We start from the raw sequence: 15409 nt of genomic DNA, 5'->3' as shown, positions 1-15409 counted from the left end.
CGAAAACAAAAACTAATTACACAGTTTGTCTGTAAATCGCGAGACGAATCTTTTGATCCTAGTTAGTTTATGATTGGATAATATTTGTCAAATAAAAACGAAAATGCTACAGTAGCGAAATCCGAAATTTTTTCAGAACTAAACAAGGCCTAAAATAAAATTCTAGTAGTAGCAACCTCTGGCAGGCTCTGAACTAATATTGAGACTCAGGCCTTGTTTAGTTTCCAAACTTGTAGCATTTCTGACACTGTAGCATTTTCATTTTTATTTAGCAATTATTATCCAATTATAGACTAACTAGGCTCAAAAGATTCATCTCACGATTTACAGGCAAACTGTGTAATTAGTTTTTGTTTTCGTCTATATATTTAATACTCCATGCATGTACTTTTTAGGAAAACTTCAATTCTTCTGGAACCAAAGTGGAATGACTTCATTTTAAGGCCTTGTTTTATGTGGGTAAAAAGTTTCAGGTACTGTAGCATTTCGTTTGTATTTGGCAATATTAATTAACCATGGACTAACTAGGCTCAGAATATTCGTTTCGCAAATTACAGGCAAACTGTACAATTAGTTATTTTCTAATCTATATTTAATGCTTCATTCATGTGTCGCAAAATTCGACGTGACGGAGAATCTTGAAAAGGTTTTGAATTTCGGTGTAACTAAACAAGGCCTAATTGTGGTAGCACTGTGCCTTCTTTAATTTGCCATTGCTCTGAGCAGCTCAAAACAACTTCTGGGAACCCTTGATCTTATGATGAAGGATGTGTGACAGTATGCTACTGACATTTAAGATGCATGTGCTCCAGACAACACTTACAGCCAACATACCAATGCTCAACATTCAGAAGTTGTGATTATTGTCCTTGAGGGAGTACAATCTGGAGCTAAAGGAAAGTTCAATTTGTTGGAGGAGTCAAATAGAAACCATGCAGTGGAAACCAAAAACAGCACACGAGCGCTAAATAAAGGTCATGTTCAAATGGTAAACATATATACGATGAACAATATATAGTCGAAGATCTATTTGGTCATTATTTCAACTCAGATGTTACTCTGTTTCACTTGGAAATATTCAGAGCAATCGATTCAGTCAATTGCAAATTAAACAACACATGTGTAGCTTAAGTAGGAATTATCCATAGCAGGGACAGGTATTTGAAGTCAATCTCCTAGGAGACAAATGCTACCTTGGCTCAGCAAAGTAGTCGCCGACAGAAACAATTGCACATCTAGCAGATTGTCTGAACACTTGCACTAATTACAAAGAAGATCCAGGCTCCAAAGAAGGACCTCCCTCTTCTAGATAGATGTATGGCACAAATCTTGCACGCCTGATTGTAATATGGTTCGTTTTTAGCATAAATGATACAAAAAAGATCACTACTCATAAGAACAAAACTTTGGTCAATGATCAGGACAGACAGATGCCCATCTCCACCACAGTAATACATGGCAATATTCACATATCATGTCAACTTCATTCGACATGTATATTCAACCACAAAAACAATGATCCAGGGGCCAGATTTACATATAACAAGATGAAAATTGAAAATGCACTGCATTTTGAAGTAGGAAGACAATAGGTTGAGTACAACTAATACTCTTTAATAGCAGCAGTAGCTCGTGTTATTATCTACATGACATCAACTAGGATCGAAACTTTACTAGCAGTAACATCTCATATTATCTGAGTGTCATCAACTGGTAAATGAAAATACAAGTGACAGCATTCCGTAGGATATTTTTTTTCAAGAAACTACTATACGACTATCAAGTGGCCATGCCTTAGTAGAACCTCCGATGACACTGTGAAGAACCACAATGACAAACTTTGGATTTCATTCTTCTATTGACACCTCGGACACGATCTATTTCAGAGTTATTATAGTCACAAGTCAGCTCCTGTAGTGGTGGAATCGTCTCTGCAGCAAAGAACATAATATGCGGCATCCTTTTGTCATCATGGTCCTGAAGAACATTTTGTGCTTGAAGATTAGGTGAACAGCTGTGGTTGATGAACCTTCCAATATTTCCATACTCAGATGCATCTATAGTGAAGTGCACATCTTCCTTGGTCTGGGAGCAAGAGCTAGAAGAGTTCAAACCTGAAACATTTGATGGCAACCCACTGCTAATATTCTCATCATCATAGTTAAGGCCTGTATCAAACAAGTAACTGTTGTTCCTTCTCTTGTAAGCCTCCTTTTGATGCAGCAGCTCACCAATATACTCACATATGAAGCTGCCAGAAGGAATGGACCTTAGAGATCTTACGCCCCAACCAGTCTTGGTTGTCCTGAATACTTCCAGTGGTATTTTCATATCATGCTGACTGACCCTGTTGTGGCATGAAGGAGGACATTTACAAGATGGACCACACTCAAATATCACGGACTTCTCATTGAGAATTTTTCCATTTAAGTCAAATGGGATTTCCCCTCCATTCTTCACAGCACAGGCACAGCTCACAGAGTCTGAGCAACCATTGGTGCAGTCACAACCCTGATGTTTTTCTGCAAGCCTAAATGGATATCTAATTCTAGTGGTGTATTGGAAAGGTGCAGGTCGCACATCATCTACCGTATTAATGACACAGATGGGAGTTGCTTCCTTCCCTTGAGATATATCATTCATGAACAGGCCTGGACGGCTTTTGTAGCTCTTCAATCTTTTAGCTACGTGCATAGGAAGCTCTGGTTGCCCAGGAATCTTTTTTAACTTGTACTTAAACACCCTTGAACCTGGTTGACCATCCATCCAGAAATCCACCACTAAATACAATCCATCATAAGTGTATCTTGAGACTAGTTTGGCCCCCAAATGACTGCCTCTCTCGGTATTCCGACACTTAAATCCATGAATCACTCTTACGGGAGTCTCTGTTTTGATGCAATTCTTTAGTGCAAGGTTTCCACACTTAAGCTTTTGATCCTCATCTTTCTTCTTACCAGCAGGCTTCCCACCAGAACCAGTGTATAGCAGTTCACCTGAGCAACCCAATTCATCAGGATAACCTCCAGAAGCAACAATGCTTATTGCAATAAGCATGCCATTTCTATATGTGGTGGTGTCAATGCCTTTCCGGTAATGATGATGTAGACCAGCAATTGCAAGCTGAGATCTGTATAGAAACTCATCACCAACTTCAACTCCAGGAACTTGTCCCACAATAGGACCATGTTTGGTAAAATCTGGTAATGCCTTCATTACTTCAGCAGCTAGAAAGTCAATTCTCATCTTCAATGAACGCTGCTCCGTAATTTGTACTAGAGTCCGGCATACAAACTCAAATATCCTGCACAACTTTTTAAATCTGCTCCTAGCATCTGCATTCCTGTGTCTATATTGCCTTTGACACCTCACAAAAGGAAGACCTGATGAGCTGTTGAGATAAAGTTCAAGCTTTCTTTCATGAACAACTATGTCCCTAAATATGTCATGAAATTTCAAGTTGGAAGCCACCTCATCATCCAGTTTGCCCTTACTACCCGATACAGATGTCGAGGCAATCTTCCTCTGCTGATGATCTACAGCTTTTGGCTTCACCATTTTCTTGTGACCAAAAAAATCCCTATTTGTGGCGGCCTTCTTTTTGTGTATTGTGGGGCACATGTCTGGAGACATGGGAGCTTGCATAACTCGATCCTTAGTGAGCTCAATAGAGTCCTGAATCCCATTTGTAGTTACGCGCCTTCCACATACAGATTTCTGAACCACTTTGGCTGGCTTGACTGCATTTTGATTTGTAAACATGTCCTTACTTCTCAACACATTGCCTTCAGCAGACACTCCTGCAACATCAGAAGATGTCCTCCTGTTCATCCTACCACTTTCAAATACTATCTTACACATCAGGGTTTTTTTGGAAGGATCCTTAGCAAAAGATGCAGCAACAGTGTTGTATGTGGAGGAACTCTCACCATATTTGTTCGTCACATTGACATCTTTTGCTACTGCCCATGATGGCGTCTTCCTCCCAAAGTTCCGACTTAAACCAGAGGAATCCCTTGCAGAAACATCCCTATAAGCTGCAGGATCAAGATGAACAGCATCGGAAGAAACCTGAGATCCCCAAGACGCCTTGGAGGGAGCCTCTCCCTTCTCTAATTTGCCATCTTTTTGTACAGCTCCAACACTAGTACCAGTGCGCGCAGCAACCGCAATTTGCACAGCACGTCCATCAGCCAAAGAACTATCATCATCTATGGCCAACATCTCCTTTGCCACAGCCAAACCTCCATGAACACGCCCAGATTCCAATGGTCGATGCACCTTGCTACTGAATCGGCCATCCTTTCCACGGCTAGGTTGCGAGGTGCGTGTGTCCGATATGACATCTGGCTTTGGTGGCAATCGTGTGGCTGTCACCGGCACCTTCTTTCCCCACAGTTCTTCATTCCCTGCTCCCCTTCCCTTGTCCTGTGCAGCAGACGATTTCACCATCCCAGCCCTTGGACCATGACGACCTGGAGCAGCACCATCCCTGGCATATGGCTTCTTCAGAACCCTCGTACCAGCAGCATTGGGGGGCACCGCTCTCGACAGCACACCAACACCATCCTTGCGGGCCACGAGCGGACGAGCAACTGGCGGCTTCTTCAATGCATCAGAACCTCTGTTCTCGCGGTCCCCTTCGTACCGTGTCCGGGAACCTGCGTCGGCGTCTGCACCAGCGAGCGGAGCAGGAGCAGGCGCGGTCCACCTGGAGGCGGGTGGGAGGAACTGCCGACTCGCGGAGACCGCGCTCCGCTTGGACGGTGGGAGCTGCGCGAGCGGAGCAGACGGGCGCTTGCTCCCCACACCACCACCTCGCCCGCCACCGCCACTCTCCTCCCGCGCCCGTGGCGGTGACGCCTCACCACCCGCGGCGACGGTCGCAGCATTCCGTCCCGCTCCCGCAGGGTCCGCGCTGGCACCGCCCGCCACCACGCGGTCCGCCACGCCGCCGCGCCTCGCGTACCGCCCGCCCGCCTCCTCTCCCGTGTTCCAACGCGCTCCCGCGCCGCCGCCGCTGCTGCCTCCCTCGCCTCGACGACCATTATCGGCGGCGGCACGAAGAGGACGCCGAGGCGAAGGCGGCGGGCGAGGCGGAAAGACGCGGACGCGGCGGTCGCCGCGCTGTGGGGCCCACGCGCGGTGGACGTTGCCCCCGGTCCCCGGAGGCCGCGGCGCTTCGGGCATGACCTGGCACAAGCATGAAACGAAAGCGCACGAGATCATCAATCGCCATTCACAGGGCAGCAAGCACCGCAGAAAAGGGAAAGGAAAACGAAGCCGGAGGCGAGACGCCACACGGAGGGAGGAATGAAGCACACGGGCGGGCTCGCTCACCTCTGGGCCGTCGACCAACGGCGGCGTTGACGATGTGGAGGAGGCGGACAATGGAGGAGCCCGCCGACGACGAGGACACCAGGTGGAGTTGGGAGGAGGGGCAGAGAGGCGGTTGGGATTTTGGGTTTTAGAGTTTTTTTTGGGAGGTATTGTGTTTATACCCTTCCTGAGATAGCTAATTGTAATTCTACCCTCGTTTTTCACGATCTTGTGTTTTTACCCTCGCTCTGTTACATCAAAGCCTCAGTTTACCCCTGCTTTCCATTCCGTTAGTTACTTTGATTTAAAATAAATGAGAAAATGAGGCTGCCACTATTGAAAAAGCCGAATGGACGGAAATGCCCTTGGCCCCTTGGACACACCAGAAATAAACCCGTCACGCGGACGCGCTGAGTCCCGCACGGCGCCGCCGTAACCCTAGGCACCGTCGAGCGACGAGAGGGAAGAGCAGGGCGCTAGCGGCGGTCAGCCGGCGGCGGGCGGACTCCCGACGCGAGCGGCGGACTCCCGGCGGGCGCGAGCGGCGGTCAGCCGGCGGCCGTGCGCGGGCGCAGCAGCAGGCGCGCGGCTCCAGGCGGGGTCGCGGCAGGGTCGGGGCAGGCGCGCGGCTCCTGGCGCGCGAGCAGGCAATCCAGCAGGCAGCGGCCTCCCCGCGGACGCGGCACCCCCACACGTGAAGCAGGCGGTGGCCATGGAGCCTCCTCCCGACGGTGGTTCAGGTGCCATGGAGCCTCCTACCGACGGTGGTTCAGCCAAGGCAAGCAGGTAGCCTCTTTGGACCTCTGAATCCGACGAATTGATGTTGGGCTTCAGGCAATGGCACTAATTTTGGTTTCAATTACTCTAATTCGTAGGCAAAGTCAGATGAATTTGGATCTGGTTGTTAGGGTTATGTCTTTTTTGAGTTTGCCTGATGAGGGACCAAAATCACACCAAATGGGCAGAACCTTGCCTACTGTATCTGTTGACATGCATAGCTTCAACCTTTTGCAACTAATTGATTTCATAGCTAAGCACTATCTGTATGGTGATGAGCTCTATGAGGCACTTGTGGAAGAACATGAAAAAGAATGGGTATGGTGATGAGCTCTATGGTAAGAATATGTGGGCAGCAGCCAAGACCTTCATGGAAGACAAATTCAAGTACGCAGTCAACTTAGGCCAAAAAACATGTTCTTGTAAGGCTTGGCAAGTAAGTGGACAGCCATGCACCCATGCTTTAGCTTACATTTCTAAGATTAGTAGAGAGGTACGAATGGAGGACTTTGTGCATGAATACTTCTCTGTTGATCGGTTTAAAAAGGCATATGAATGTTCTTTCAATCCAATGACATCCAAAGACAATTGGCCACATGTTAATTTGCCTTATAAAATCAATAAGCCAAAACTAAGAAGGAAGCCAGGAAGACCAAGAACCTCTAGAGTCAAGTCCTTTGATGAGGCTGCCACTAGTAAGAAAAGGAAACCATGTTCTGAATGTGGAGAACTAGGCCATATAGCCAAGTACTGCCAAAGAGGCCTAACTGCTAGTCAAAAGAGGAACCGTGCATCTTCTCAGAATGAATCATCTTCACAAGCATCAATGTGAGTCATGCTGATTTCTGTTTCTTTTCTATTCATTATTCTTGTTTACTGAAGCTTTTTTCTCCATTCATGTGAAGTGCAAGGGGAAGGGGAAGGGGAAGGGGAAGAGGAAGAAGTGCAAGTGCAGCACCTGAGAGTGAGAGTGAAATAGAAGGGGCTGCAACAAGAGGAAGAGGAAGAGGAAGAAGTGCAAGTGCAGCACCTGAGAGTGAGAGTGGAATAGAAGGGGCTGCAACAAGAGGAAGAGGAAGAGGAAGAAGTGCAAGTGGACGACCTAGAAGTGGAGTACAAGGGGCTGGAACACGAGGAAGAGGAGGGAGGCTGGCTGCATTGTTAGGAATAGTGTGACAATTAACTTGTAATATCTCACTATTAGTGCTTTTGTTGGACTTATGATGATAGAAGCCTTTTGTTGGACTTATGTTGGATGATGGGTAGCTTTTGTTGGATTTATATTGGATGGTAGATGACTGTGTTATATGGATATATTTGGTACTCATATCTATCTATATTTGCTTGTTGTGTGGAATTATATATAACAAGTTGTGTAATGTTGCTGCCAAATTTTTTTTTTAAAAAAAACAGGGGTAAAATCACAATGCATACAAGAAAAGTAGGGGTATTTTTGCAAGGGCAAAGTTGTCCTAAAAAGGCAAAGTTAACACCGTTACTGCCTGATAACAGAGTAGGGGTAAACTGGAGCTTCGTTTTTACAAAACAAGGGTAAAAACACAAGATCGCGAAAAACGAGGATAGAATCACAATTAGCTATCTCAGGAAGGGTATAAACACAATAGCCCCTTTTCTTTTATCTCGAGTTTTGAAGTTGGGGGCGAACCGGCGAAGCGAACGCGTGCTTGAGAAGGAGCAAGCAAGGAGGATGAGGACTGAGGAGCAGGTGGGGCCGCGGGGACGTGGGGTCGTGGGGCCAGGCCAGGCCCTGGCTCGCCCCACGAGACCGGCGGACTGGTGCGACGTGAGAGCGTCACGCACACGGCGCGCAAGGCCACGATCTCGTTGCTCTTCTCACGAAAATCTAGCTCTCTGGCAGTACTCCGTTACCGTTGCCGCTGACAAATGAAACCAACGTCCCATAATTAAATACCCCGTGTAAATAGCCAGATTAAGGGTGTGTTTAGTTCTTCGTGGAATACAAAATATAAAATGCCAAGTACTCCTCCGTTCTAAATTAAAAGTCATTTCAAGAATCTTTGAGAGTCAAAGCATTTTTAAGTTTAACAAAAAATATAGAAAGAAATATAAAGATTTATGTCATAAAATAGGTACACTATGAAATTATAACTAACAAAGAATCTAATGATACTTGGTTGGTATCAAAAATGTTATTATTTTGTTATATAAATTTAGTCAAACTTGAAAAACTTTGACTATTTAAGATTATTGGAATGACTTATAATTTGAGACAGATGGAGTACTTTGGAATGGTGAAATACAAAATGCTAATTTTTTATGAGTGTATTTAGTTTCATCTAAAATACCAAAAATTTCAAGGTTTAAAATATACGAAGCTGCTCTTTTGAGTTTTTTTTTGGATTTTTGAGGCCAAAATCTAGAATCTAAAATGGCAACTATTTTGTCAAAAAAATTGGATGGTGTGTAGTTTTATTCTATAGAATAATTGAACAAAAACTCAAAAAAATTCGGTCTAAATAAAAAACTAAACATGCTCTAACCAATCATTAGGTGGCCACTAAATTGGCCGAGTCAATAAATTAACCACAGAGGATGATAAGGGCATCTAATGGCTAAAAAGAACTTTATTGACTATCAAAGAGAAAGATCAAGGCCTTGTTTAGTTCCAAAAAATTTTGCAAAACAGGTACTGTAGCACTTTCGTTTGTTTGTGAAAAATATTGTCCAATCATGGATTAACTAGGCTTAAAAGATCCGTCCCATCAATTCCGACCAAACTATACAATTAATTTTTATTTTTGTCTATATTTAATACTCAATGCATGCGTCTAAAGATTCGATGTGACGGGGAATGTGAAAAATTTTCCAAAATTTTTTGGGAACTAAACACGGCCCAAATAGCTAGTGACTTTCAAATAGCTAGTCCAGTATGATCACAAACACTTTTCTGACAGGTCACATAACTCTCCACTGCAATATTTATTTTTTTTATTTCTATATTTAGTCTAGCTAGTTATTTGTAAATTACCATTGCGAACATCCTAAAAGCCGAGGCTACTTAAACTAAATAATTACTTTTAATGATAAAATCATTAATTACACTCGTATTTTCTATGTTGCACTTTTACAGACCATGCATCAGAATGACAGTTCAAAATATTGTACTACTGAAACAAATGTATTATCTCTACAACTAAGACCTTGTCTAGATGTGAAAAATTTTTGGATTTCGCTACTATAGCACTTTCGCTTGTTTGTGGTAAATATTGTCTAATTATGGACTAACTAGGATCAAAAGATTCGTCTCGCTTACAGGTAAACTGTGCAATTAGTTTTTGTTTTCGTCCATATTTAATGCTTCATGCATATGCCGAAAGATTCGATGTGACCGAGAATCTTGAAAATTTTTTAGTTTTTGGGTGAACTAAACAAGGCCTAAAAGACTAAGATGTTATTATCATCGTAATTAATTGGACTGCCTCCACCTAATCCTGTCGCCTCTGGAAAAAATCGGAGCACTGGACCACTTTTTGGCTGCCTCCAAGCAGTAAAAATATTTTGTCCAATTAAATTTGGATAAGGGTAGCATTTCTAACATTTTTCTAAATAATTTTTTTATTCTTTATTTATTTGGCAAAATTAGAAAATAGAAACTCCAACAGTTTAACAAATGAGTTGCCATCTTTTGACAATTTGTCATCGAGCAGCACCACGCACACATATTTGTGCACAGCCGAGTGACTTGACATCACGTGCGCATGTAGCTGTTTAGGCCCTGTTTAGTTTTCTACCCAAAATTTTTTCATCCATCCCATCGAATCTTTGGACACATGCATGAAACATTAAATGTACATAAAAAATAAAGTAATTACACAGTTTGGTTGAAAATCACGAGACGAATCTTTTAAGCCTAGTTACTCCATGATTAGCCTTAAGTGCTACAGTAACCCACATGTGCTAATGACAGATTAATTATGCTTAATAGATTTGTCTTGCAGTTTTCTGACGAGCTATGTAATTTGTTTTTTATTAGTATCTAAAAACCTCTCCCGACATCCTTCCGACATATCCGATGTGACACCCAAAAAATTTTCATCTCCAATCTAAACAGGGCCTTAGTACATGCACTAGCTGTTTTTTCTTCCGCGCATGTTGTTTATGGGCCTTCTTTTTAAGTTTATTAAGTCTAATTAGCAAACCGTTGGAGATAGAAAAAAATCTCACTTGCCGTATATTTTAACAATTTGCCAAATCACAAGATTTGGGGCAAGTGAGTTTTAGCGAACTGTTGAAGTTGCTCCACTCATCCGCGTTATCCATTTATGTGCAGGTCCTACCATGGTCTCCCTTTCTTCTTCCCTTGGACAAAACGGAATCAAATGAGGCTTTGTTTATCACAAAATCTAAAAAAATCTCAAGATTCTCTATCATATCAAATCTTACGGCACATATTTAGCTATTTGCAAGATAAAACTTTTGAGCCTAGTTAGTCCATAATTAGTCAAATACAAATGAAAATACTAAAGTCTTAAAATCCAAAAAAAATTGGGTTCCAAACAAGGCCTGAGATAGAAGCAACGAAAGCTAGCAAGAGAGAGGATGGATGGTAGAGGGCAGCCTGCTCGAGGTGTCAAAGTTTAATGGGTATTATAGTATTTTTATTTTATTTAAATTAGTGTTTAATTAGATCAACACCAACAGTTTGCTAAAAGTACTTTGCATCCTAGAATTTTTGCTAAAACTACAAAAAACAGCCTCCAACAAGTTGTCAAAACTACTTAGCAATTTTATGAGCTTGGTAAAATTCCCCTTCACTTGGCAAATATGCCAAGTCCTCCATCGCTTGGCATCACGTGTATTCCATTTTGCCAACTTGTTAGAGGCTCAATTTTATGATTTTGGCAAAAATCCTAGGATGTCAAGTTCTTTTGCCGAACCCAAATAGCAAACTATTGAAGAAGACTTCTTTTTTCACTTGACATTTGATTTTGAGACTTGGCAAAACTATAGATTTGCCAAGTGAGGTTTAGCAAACTGTTGGAGGTGACTAATTAGGTTCAAAAGACTCATCTCGCAAATTATTTTCTAGTTATATTTTTAGTTTTATAAATAATCAATATTTAATACTTTATGTATGTGTCTAAACATTTGATTTGCTGCAAGTTAAAGTTTAACAACACCAACTAAACACGACTACCCAGATCATCCCCATTACCTTTAACGGGTATCATAGTATTTTTATTTTTATTTGAATTACGTTTAATTATAGACTAATTAGACTCAAAATATTCATTTCACAGATTATTCTCTAGTTGAGTTTTTAATTTTTAAATAATCAATATTTAATACTTTATACATGTGTTTAAACATTTGATTTTATACGAGTTAAAGTTTAACAATGTCAACCAAACACGATTATCCAGATCATTCCCATTATCCAATGATTATGGAAAGATGGATTTTGATAAGGCCTTGAAAAGTTTTTAGATTTTGGAGACAAGTAAAGAAGTTTGGGGGGGGGGGGGGGGGGGGCGGGGGGGTTGTAAAGATTGGATAACGCGGATGTATCCACACCGTGTGCAACGGCAGGTATAGTAGCAGCCACAGCGACTGCAGTAGCACTATGGAAAAGAGAAAAGAAAAATTTATCCATTAAAGTTCAACCAAATTTATAAATAATTTAATATTTCTGTCATTAAATAAATGTACTATAAAAGATACATTTAATTAAAAAAATAAATACTATTTGGTGCCATAAATATCAATACTTTTGTATACAAATTTGTCAAGCACAAATGTTTTGACTTAGTATTACGCTAGATTGCATTCTTTTCTGCATAAAGGAATAATACTGACACACCAAATATCTAAAAGAAAAGAAAGCACTGTTCTCTGCTATACAAACAAATACAATTTCATTGTAGTTGCAAGGCATGTAATAATGTTCTTTTTTTTACGAACAAGGCATGTAATAATGTTCGTGAGCAACATAATGCTTAAAATACTATTTTTTTTACCCACGAAAAATACTATTTCTTTTTATTGCAGAATGAATCGAATTAAATAATGTTTAATAAAAAGTTATACTTCCGCTATATTATGTTCGAGTGCTTTTTTCCCCTAACGGCACCTAAATTTCTGACTGTTGGACTTGTTTTGAGATGTATGTAGGTGCATGGTGTTTAAATTTGGAGGTTCATATGTGTACAATATAACTTTCTTTTTTTTACGATAATAATCATGTCCTGTACTCGCTGAAGTCATTCACAAGAAACACAACATAGTTACCAAGCATAGTATGCTTGTTTGATACAACTGTAATGAGTTAGAAATTAAATTAAATTCTACTTTACTGCACTCTAACACGTATAAATTGCAGTGAACGTGAGGGCATCCAAACCAAAGGCACGATGCTATGCGAGCGCGGGTGCCTATGATTTTGGCCTTGTTTAGTTTAAAAGTTTTATTTTGGCCTTGTTTAGTTCAAAAGTTTTTTTTTACCGTAGCATTTTCGTTTGTATTTAGTAAATTTACTAGGATTTAAAATATCCATCTCGTAAATTATAAGTAAACTATATAATTAGTTTTTTATCTATATTTAATGCTTCATGCATGTACTATAAAATTTGATATGATAAAGAATTTTATTTTATTTTTTGAATTTTGAGTGTAACACCTTTGATTGAGACTTCAATATTCGTGGACGTGTGGAGTCAACGGTTCAAGGTTAGATTACGCAAAATTTAAAAACTTTTTCAAGATTTCCCATCACACCGAATCTTGTGGCACATGTATAGAACACTAAATATAAACAAAAACTAGTTGTATAATTTGTCTGTACCTTACAAGACGAATCTTTTGAGCCTGCGTAATCTATAATTAAATAATAATTATCAAATATAAATAAAAATATTACAATATCAAATAAAAAAATTCAGAACTAAGGCCCACATGGTTGGACAAAAGAAACCGCGAACGGAGACGTCGAACTCGTCAGGGAAGACTAGCGAGTGCCGTTTGAAAAAAAAAAAACAAACTAGCGAGTGCCGAGTGGGGCCAGACCGTCCGAAAGCGAAGCGCCAGGGCGGGACCCGCCACCTCCACCTCCCTGGCTCCCTCCGCGCCACGCCACGTCGCTCCGGTGGCCACGTTGCCGCGCCGACCGCCGACCTCCCGCTGCTCCCGACGCTTCTCCACCTCGCTCTCCCCTCAACCCCCCAACACCACTCACCAACCCCGAACCCCCCGGTCCCGGCGGCGGCACGACTGCAGAAGCTTCCCAAATCCTCTCCTCTCCTCTGCCCCCCTCCCCTCTCGCGCCTCCCACCTCTCTCCAGCCGGTTCCCCGCGCCTCGCCTCGCCTCGCCGCGCTTTGCCTTTGCGCAGGGCGCACTCCCGGCCCGGTATATTATATAACCCGCCGGCTCCGGTGAGATTCGACCCAAGTCGATGGGGCTCGAGATGGAGGTCATGTCTGAGGCTGCTGCTCCTACGACGGCTGTTGTGCCTGCGGCGGCGGCGAGGGAGCCGGGGGTGGATGTGGATATTTACCCGCTCACACGCTACTACTTCGGCGCCAGGGACGCCGCCGCCGCCGTGCCCCGCGGCCTGGAGACCGCCGCTGACCGCGCGCTACGGCTCAAGGCAAAGTGAGTGCCCCGCCTCGCCTCGCCTCGCCTCGCCCGCTCTCTGTCTTCGCAACGCAATTGGATTTCGCTGAATCGAGTGACCGCTGACAAGTGATCATAACTAATTACTGAAAAAGATTATAACCCTCGCTGCTCATGCAGCTTCGCGGCGCGCGGGCTCCGCACCAGCGTCCATGGCGTCCTCCTGGTACCTCCAATCTCTGCCTCTGCAACTCTGACTAGCTCTAAGCAGTTTCACACAGGCCTCGATCGTTCGCATGATCTTGATCCTGGCCGTACACCCGCAACAACAGGACCCGCCCATTGTTCTGAATTTTGGCTGTTGGTTTTGTTGCAGGTGGAGCTGTTCGATCACCCGCACCTGCTGCTGCTGCAGGTCCGGAACTCCTCCTTTCTGCTCCCCGGAGGCCGCCTCAGGCCTGGCGAGGAAGGTAGGCGTCGTTCATACAGTTGCAATTTTTAATAATTTGTCTACTGTACCCTGGAATTTCTTGCACTGGAGGCTGACAGGTTTGCTATTGTTCCTATGCTGATTGTGTTTCAGAGGTCCAAGGCCTCAAGCGCAAACTCTCCAGCAAGCTCTCCTTTGTCGATGCAGATGATGATCAGACCATTGAAGAAGAGGATGACTGGCAGGTAGGTAACCATGCTGTACGTACAGAAATGCTACCAATTGTTCAGTGATATATCAACTACTGCTATGGATCTTATGCCAAGTTAGGATGGTTGAAATGTTACAACCCTTTTGACACGTTGATGCATGGTTGACTAGATTGGAGAGTGCATCGGGATGTGGTGGAGATCTGAATTTGAGGCCATCCCATTTCCATACATGCCTCCAAGCTTCCGTGCACCGAAGGTATAAAATTTTGGCACATTTAGAACTAGAAATATCTAATCTACTAGTTAATTCTAATTTCGTAAGCATTTTGCGGACCTGAGTGTGTGAGTCCTGCTTTGCCCTGAAGGAATGCATCAAGCTGTTCCTGGTCAGGCTGCCGATGTCTCGGCAGTTCATCGTGCCCAGGAACATGAAGCTCCTGGCCGTGCCTTTGTCCCAGGTTCATGGCAATGCTCAGGTATGTATAGGAATTCTGCGCCACGGTCAAAAGGTTTTACATATGCTTCTGGGCCAAACTTCCTCTGTAACGACCAAATGATCGCCATCTGCAGGTTTACGGTCCAATTATATCTGGCATTCCGAATCTACTGTCCAAGTTCTCCTTCAACGTCATCAGTGACTGAAATATGGGAACCGGAATCTGAGGGTTTAGTAGACAGACGTGCATATTTGGCTAATCGTAGTCATAGAGCAGTATGCGATACCGATGGAAGCATGTATCGATTGAGAAGTAGCTTATCCGTACTGTGTGTTTGTATAGCGTATCCCCCCACCCCCTCGCTGATACATTGAGATGTACTGTGTGTATTTCTTGCGACATGTGTTCGACCGTGAGAGGATGATTCGGTTCTGTACAATATCTCAAGTAGTTATGCTGCTCGCCGACCGCTTGTCCCTTATGTTGTGTATACCTTTCTAAAATTTGTATGGCTTGTAAGCCTTGTACATTGATATGTATTGTACAGTGTTTCTACTGTTTCTTTTTCCCTTTTTGTCATATAGAGGTTAATCAATTACGTGCCATATAGAGGTTAATCACTTACGTACAATAGTTGTATTA

The 15409-nt window shown here is 43.0% G+C and overlaps 2 protein-coding genes across 2 annotated transcripts; one reads left to right on the top strand and one right to left on the bottom strand.

The window, feature by feature from the left end:
- On the bottom strand, positions 1904–5048 carry LOC8073524. Its single transcript, XM_021465668.1, has 3 exons — positions 4970–5048; positions 2115–4901; positions 1904–1977 (listed from the first exon to the last, which is right to left on the bottom strand). The coding sequence occupies exons 1-3, from the start codon at positions 5046–5048 to the stop codon at positions 1970–1972; spliced, it is 2874 nt and encodes a 957-aa protein (XP_021321343.1). The 3' UTR covers positions 1904–1969.
- On the top strand, positions 13244–15332 carry LOC8070039 (pre-mRNA cleavage factor Im 25 kDa subunit 1). Its single transcript, XM_002445413.2, has 7 exons — positions 13244–13727; positions 13869–13914; positions 14065–14158; positions 14272–14363; positions 14500–14586; positions 14696–14806; positions 14901–15332. The coding sequence occupies exons 1-7, from the start codon at positions 13528–13530 to the stop codon at positions 14970–14972; spliced, it is 702 nt and encodes a 233-aa protein (XP_002445458.1). The 5' UTR covers positions 13244–13527; the 3' UTR covers positions 14973–15332.

This window comes from Sorghum bicolor, chromosome 7, assembly GCF_000003195.3.
Source record: "Sorghum bicolor cultivar BTx623 chromosome 7, Sorghum_bicolor_NCBIv3, whole genome shotgun sequence".
In the NCBI taxonomy this organism is placed as follows: domain Eukaryota; kingdom Viridiplantae; phylum Streptophyta; class Magnoliopsida; order Poales; family Poaceae; genus Sorghum; species Sorghum bicolor.
Note: the sequence above shows the minus strand (reverse complement) of the source record. Positions and strands in the feature narration are given on the sequence as shown.